The 7,172-nt window shown below is 36.0% G+C and overlaps 1 protein-coding gene across 3 annotated transcripts; it reads right to left on the minus strand.

Moving 5' to 3' along the window:
• Positions 1–278: 278 nt before the first annotated feature.
• LOC114417309 (glutamate receptor 3.4-like) lies at positions 279–6,571 on the minus strand. 3 transcript variants are annotated; one of them, XM_028382458.1, is made up of 7 exons: positions 6,400–6,571; positions 5,536–5,961; positions 3,536–4,881; positions 3,093–3,370; positions 2,724–2,755; positions 2,205–2,614; positions 279–1,082 (listed from the first exon to the last, which is right to left on the minus strand). In XM_028382458.1, exons 2-7 carry the CDS (start codon positions 5,843–5,845, stop codon positions 669–671), a joined length of 2,790 nt encoding a protein of 929 aa, XP_028238259.1. In that variant the 5' UTR covers positions 5,846–5,961; positions 6,400–6,571; the 3' UTR covers positions 279–668. The 3 variants fall into 3 exon arrangements, with proteins under 3 accessions (XP_028238259.1, XP_028238258.1, XP_028238260.1); XM_028382457.1 differs by lacking the exon at positions 6,400–6,571 and having other exon boundaries at positions 5,536–6,241; XM_028382459.1 differs by lacking the exon at positions 6,400–6,571 and having other exon boundaries at positions 3,536–4,873; positions 5,536–5,651.
• Positions 6,572–7,172: the final 601 nt, after the last annotated feature.

The raw sequence follows: 7,172 nt of genomic DNA on the forward strand, positions 1-7,172 counted from the left end.
TGTTTATTTATTTTTTGATATTAAAACAAAATCTTAAATAACAAAGATGAAGAGCATCTAAGAATACGTGCAATGATCGCATAGGATCATATCAAGCTTGAATTTGCTACTTTCTTTTAATTTTTTAAGAGAAATTTTCATTACTAAATACAAGGGGGTCTGTATAAATCAAGTCATGAGAGTCTAGATGAGCTAATTAAATAAAATACGTAAATTATTGTAAATAGATGTCAATTAACAATTCGTGCGCATTACATCGTACGCAACATTGAGCATGGTGATCTTGAAACCTTTGCTGATATTTATGATTATAATGAAACTCAACATATAAGAGGACCAACAAAAAAGCTTGGAAAATGAAAGAGCAAATATGCAATGATGTGAATAGCGGTTAGGGTGTTTGTTTCCCTTCACAAGCTTTTTCTAAACGAAGGTACAAACTAAAGCATGATTTTTTTTCTTTTTTTCCTTTTTCAAATACTATTGTGGTGACATTCTTGCTGTCACAGTTTCCTTGCTAAGAAGGAAAGAATTTTACCTTCACTAGTGTAGACTAATTTGTGCCAACACTATTATCACTAAGGTTGCCAAAAGGATAAAAAAAAAGATGCACCAACCAAAATGCATAGGGTTGGTTAACTAACTAGGTGACTGATGAAACAGAATGCTTATCCAATGCTGAGTCTCCTTTTTTTGTTTTCCCTAAGTATCTCTTTGATATCTGCTTCTCTTCTATCTACAAATACCATCAACTTCTTGATGCTACGAGTTCGACTTGGACGTCTAGGCCTGACCGGTTGCATTTCCTTGTCGTCGATCTTATCAGGCTCTGGGCTGAATTTGTTGTATTGACAGAAGATTCTAGCAAAGAAAATGGTCAGGGCAATGACACATGCAATGCCACATATCAGAAAGAGGCCCCAGAAGCTTGTCAAAGCTAGTTTGTTTGAATCAGTATCAACGGTTGAACACTCCTTTTTATTAAGCCATTTGTCATGAATCTTTTGCAGGTCCCCACTCTCAGAGAGTTGAAGGATGGCAGTAGACAAGTCAATGGCAAGGGGAGAGTCCCTTTGGAATGCCTGTTGTCAGGTAAACAAACATGAGAAGTTGAGAACAATATCCAACCATGTTTAGAAAATTCTCACAAGATATAGACACAACAAGCACACTCATAGTAAAAGAATATTCACCAACAAGCACACTCTCATGTTTGAGTCTTATGGACTGAAGAAACATGATTAAGAGGGTAGCCCTCATTAAAAGTGACCAGTTAAGTTCCTAAATGAAAATTAATCATCGACAAATTCAATGAATACTTGGAACCAATAATATGGTTAAAAAAAATAGTGAAAATTCATGTATAAACTTAGATCTACCTTTATTTTCTTATTTTTCATAGAAAGTGTCTTCATATAAACATTATGTAAGGTACAAAGTAGAGAGTGTGGAATTGAGGGAGGTTGAAGATGAAAACATATGAAAAAGATGAGAAAACATCTCAGCTTTTTTCTGTTTTTTGTCTTTCAAAACACTTATTTTGGAAACAACTTTCAAAACTTAATAGATTTTGGATGAAAATTTGATTGCTGAATAATGTAGTATTGTTTAAGAAAATTGTTTTTAAAAGCATTCATATATACTTGTACTCTAGTTTAATGTTCTTTCAAGCCAGAATAAACCAATTTTCTACTTGTACAGCCAGGGAGGCATCATAACATAAAAGCAACCTTGTATTCTTAAGGATATTCTGAATAGTCACCAATCCTAACAAAAATAATGCACTGCACATTCAAATGGGAGGAGAGAGAGATAAAATAGTGAACAGCAAAATCAGTCATTCTAATCTTTTAGTTTTTTTCTTCATAGAATTTCAGGAAATGTTGGGTGTCTAGGATGACCACACTAAGCCTTTATTTATAATGAGAATAATGATACAATTAAGGTTAGTAATCTCTAGTGTAATTAAGGTAAGATTATGCTATTCCCTATTTCCATATTTACTTAAAGATATAATCATATCTTTTAACATTCTTAAACACGTTTTCAAATCACCATTTCTGAAGTAATTTGCCCTTAAGAGAGACTTTCCAACTCTAGTATTCTAACAAAACAGGAAATCAACAATATATTCTAATAAACTTATTTAATGGATGAACATATAGAATCCTTAACCATAGACATGAAAAAATAGAGATACTTACAAATCCCCAGCCACTTTTTGTGAACTCCTGCCCAACAATTGTGAACTTACAGTCAATGCTAGACATCAAAACCTCAACATAAGGAAGCTCATCAACAACTGCTGCAACCCCTCCAGCTTTAGGGCCACGCCGAAGGGCATCAATATAATCCTCCATGTTTTTCAATGTAACTATCCTAGATTCAGCTATGTTGAGGTCATCTATCAGATACTTGCGCGCGAATGACCCATCTTGAATTCCAATCGGTTGAGTACTCGAGATCAAGCTGTCAATTCCTGCAATTTGTGATGACAGTTGCTGCACAGTGAGGATAGATGTCAAGCTAGCTGTGTAGCTTGAATTTATGATCAACACCACAAAGAGCCATATTATTAGCACCAATCGCCCGAGTCCACTTACAGTATTCTCCCCTGTGTCAGTGTCAACAAATAAGTCAGAATTTCATCATGCAGAACACAAAATAAGGACTGTTACAGGTAAAAATTGAAGAGGGTGTGAAAGAATCTATATGAAACGTACTGTGTGAGAAAAACATTGTTGAGAAACTAAACCTGCAAAAAAGGAACTCATCTCAGCAAAAATATTTAACTTGATGTTAAAGTAAGCATACATACACCTCCTATTTGGAGCTGAGGCAGGATACTCGGATAAAGGCTTATTGGTTAAGGATTGGGAGATATGAAATTATAAATTAGCTCAATGAAAGAAATAAATTGCCTCAATTCTGACTAACAAATTACAATCCACTATTGTATATGATATGATATGATAAAACAATGGTAGAAATGGCCCACCCTTGCAATAAACAGTGTCCATCTTAAAGGGGTCTCTTCATCTACAAAAAGGATTCAGATTAAAAAGGCTTTCAAATGCGGAAAACATACTAACCAAAACACTGTTATGAGTTGTTTCCTCGGAGAACCACGGAACTCAGGATTGAGCCGGTGCTCAAGAATCCACACAACAGTCCCAACGAAGAGAAAGAAAGCACCAGTGACCAACCACATTTGAGTAGTGAACGGCACAAGGAAAGACCAAGGGCTTGACTTCTCCTCCTCCACAGGAACAACAACAACAAGCCCTGATGGCATGAAAGGTTGAGTAAAATCCACAATCCTTGTCCTATTTGTGACAATTGTAACATCTCCAACAACTGCATCAAAGTTCTGAACAAAGAAAGAGTCAAAGAGCCAAATTAACAAAACTATCAGAATTTAAAAAACCATATCAAGGAAAGGACCAACTTTCCATATTATTGCTGCTTGAAGTCCTTTTTAGACCACACACACATTATGGCATTAGCAATGCTAACATAAGATTTAGAAACTCACATTCTGTGCAACTTGCTGCACAAGCTCGTTGTAGCTAGGATTCCTTTCACCATTTCCAAACAACATATATTGTCGCGGGACAGGATAAGTCAACAAGTTTAAGGCTGCTTCAAAGACATCAATGCAATAGCCTTGTACCCCTTGGGGGTTCTTGCTTTTAGCAACAAAATCCTTGAAGCTCACTCGGTTCGGCACTGCTATCCTCAGTGGCTGTCCATTGTTGGGAAAAACCCATCCCCTTGGTGTAGTTGTAGCCTCTCCAGGCCATATCACACTGTAGAGTTGTTGATTGCTCTTTAAAGAAGTCTTGGATGGTTTTTTCTCATATAAAACTTCAGGAGCTATAACTGATAGACCAGAGTGATTAGACCAATAACCAATTCTATGGGATCCGCTGCCACCAATATTTAGAATATCATAGGCTGGACGGACTAAATTCTTTTCCATGTCAAACTCAACTTGACCACTCAGACCAGTGAAGTTCATTCCCAAAATTGTCTTGAGAAACTGAGGGCCGCCATCAAAGGTACGAAGCGATGCTAACTGCAGCATGCTTCCATTTGTGTCACGCAACTTAGGGTCGCTGGAGAAAGATATATTTCCACCTTCATTGAGATAAGCATCGAGGGCGCGAGCTGCTAACCAAACAGAATCATATGCATAAAGTGCATAAGAATTGAAGCTCACAGTCTCATTGTCTCTTTGGCTTTTCAACCTGGAGAGAAAACTCTTCTTGAGATCAGTATCCGGAATGTGATGATGAAATGCAACAACACCTTGCAAGAGATCCATTGTGTCAGTGTCTGGTAGATCAAAGGAATCCAGCACTGAAGGAAGCCAATCTGTTGCAATCCAAACATATCCACTGTCCATCATTCTTAGCCTCTTGGCAATAGAGAAAATTGCTAAACCATGATCAGGATTTACATGTAGAACATAGACACGCGATTCCATTAAGTTCACCTCATTTAACAAGTCACTGATATCACTTTCTGTGGCACCAGGAGGGAAAGCAGCCTTGTAAGAGATCTTGGCACGTTTCCTTGACATTGCATCCCCCAAAACAGAAACTCCATTCCTTCCATTGTCATCATCTATGTAAATGGCAATTACCTTCTTCCATCTGTAATAATCAACAAAGTCTGCAATTGCATACATCTGAAAATAGTCGTTCTGAGTGGTGCGGACGAAATACGGATATTGTAGAGAAGATAGAGTGGGATCAGTTGCCCCAAATGATAAAAGAGGAACATGGAGTTCATTAACAACATGAGATATGACATGAGCTATTCCAGATGACAGTGGACCAACAACAGCAACCACATCATTCTCCATCAACTGCAGAGCTACATGATTAACAAGATTAATCAAGCTTGTTTACTCCACCTAATTAGGACAAAACATGGATATATAGTTGCTTAGGTACTTTTGAAGTTGTTTTCCAATCAGAATCTGATGAAAGTTTTACCTTGATAGTCGATGTTAACTTTCAATGCAAACTTTTGTTATGGAGATGACCGAGGTAAACTCTAATTTTGATTGGAAAACAGCACTGAAAGTACCTAAAGAACTATTTATAAATGTCCTAAATATTAATCAAGCATAATGTTTTTGGTCCAATACAGATTTTCTAGGTGTAGATAGTCATGAAAAATGTGACTTGACAAGATTGGTAATCAAACTTTAAAGAGAATTCTGCAATAAACAATTGATATGGAAGGACACCGTGTGAGATGAGAAGAGCTAATCTAACTATTTAATTACACATGTGTGGTCAAGATTAGATTTAAGCAAAACTAACCTTTACCAAACCCCACTTAGAATAGAATGGTAAGATTAGCTCGTCTCACATTACAGGGACCATGAGATCATAAGCAGTGAGAAACGAGTCAATCTTGACCATTTGAACTTTAACATACATAAAGTTGTCAAGCAAAGTCAAGAAAAACCAATTTGGTAAGAGAGAGATAGCATCTGAAATTTCAAGTTTTGGCAAATACCTTCCATTGTTCCAAGAAAAGCACTGCAATTTGTATCACGTAAAATTACTTGCAGATCAATGCCAGGGAGAATGCTGGTGCTGGAATTAACATCCTTAACAGCAGCCATAATTGCAGGTAAAGCTGATCTTCCAATGACAGAATCCATAGTAAAGAGGGCACCAAACTTCACAACCTTGGGTCTAGAAGAAACAGTGGAATTCACACTGGTAGGTGAAAAAAAAGGTTCTTTTCTCCCCACCACTTCAAAGGGAATCCACAAGCACAAGCACAAAACCAAGAGCAACAGTGTTCTTCTCCCCATAACCATGCTGCCAAAGAGAAACCAACCTTCCTTCAAAATTCAAACTTCAAAGTATACAACAACTCTCTCTCAGCTTCAGTTATTCTTCTTCTTCAGCTTACACCACCATTCAGCGCAGAGAACTAAGCACCAGTCAAGTGCCAAAGCCATTTCATGAGGAACAACAGCACAAAAAGTAAGCAAAAGTAAGCAAGCACCATCATAGTTTGATAAAGAAGAAAAACTCATGACTCCATGCGCCTAAAGATTCTATGTTTTTGGGAGGGGGTAGCCCAGAAAAGCTAGGATTTTCAATAAGCACTCAACAAGAAAATTCCATGTCCATATATAACTTTTGGTGATTCTAAATATGAGTGAACCGCAATAGTCCAATCATGCCCAGAAACTCCAAAAGATAAGCCACTGAAAATAAATATTAAAAGGTTCCAACAACTTGTTGGTGCCTTGGAGAAGTAAAACCCACATGTTTAATTTATTAATTATTAATATTAAAAAAATCAATATAATATGTGACAGAAACCTGCATAGCACGTTAGGAAGAGGAGAATATCTGAGATTACCTCAAGAAAGAAAGACCAGAGTTGAAGGGATAAAAAAAAAAAGCTTGCAATAGTGATGTTCTGAAACATTGGAACATAACCAGCGAAAAAAGGAAGTTACTGTGTCTTAGGTTCAAGAAAAGAATCATTCACTCGCTTTCAAGCATATTCATTGCACACTTGGTCGTGCTTAAAGAGATCTTTGACGTTTCCGGGGATGGAATCAACGTGTTCATTTTGGTTCAGTTTTTCTAATTACATTTACATTAAAGGAATCTTACTATTATTGTTCATTTTCTCCTCCATCTCAGTTTTACACTTTTTCTTACCTTTTTAATTATATCATTTATCATGTTTATTATTTTTTTCTTTATCTCTTTTTTCTTTCTAGTCAAATATTCCAGAAATTATGAGATCATCAGGAATACTAGGTAATATGTATCCATCGTCTGATTAATATCTATGTGGCAAGCCATAACACATGTAGGATCCTAAGTCAAGAGGAATAATTTATTTAAAAAATGAAAGTTAATAATTACTATCATGAAATGGAGAAAAAAATTGGTGGAGGAATTTAAATATACCAAATTAAGGGGATAAAATCTATACATTCGATATATTTATATATATTTACATGTAATTTTTAAAAGTGAAGTGTGAATCTGCCGCCATCGATCACAGGCAATTCAGATTTTCAATTTTAAAAAATAATAACATTTAATTGAAGGTATATTTTTTATTTATTTAGAAGTATATTTTACTAAAGATTAGACTTAAACTGGAAATCTCTTATT

This window comes from Glycine soja, chromosome 6 (assembly GCF_004193775.1).
Source record: "Glycine soja cultivar W05 chromosome 6, ASM419377v2, whole genome shotgun sequence".
NCBI classification, from domain to species: Eukaryota; Viridiplantae; Streptophyta; class Magnoliopsida; order Fabales; family Fabaceae; genus Glycine; species Glycine soja.

Bases quoted from the DNA above. Each gene is read 5' to 3' on its own strand.
- LOC114417309 (XM_028382458.1), bottom strand. From the start codon at position 5,845: ATGGTTATGGGGAGAAGAACACTGTTGCTCTTGGTTTTGTGCTTGTGC. The intron at 4,882-5,535 runs GTATTTGCCAAA...TTAATCATGTAG, and splicing joins TTTTCTTGGAACAATGGAAG to CTCTGCAGTTGATGGAGAAT. The intron at 2,756-3,092 runs GTTAGTATGTTT...CCTTTTTTGCAG, and splicing joins CAACTCATAACAGTGTTTTG to GTTTAGTTTCTCAACAATGT.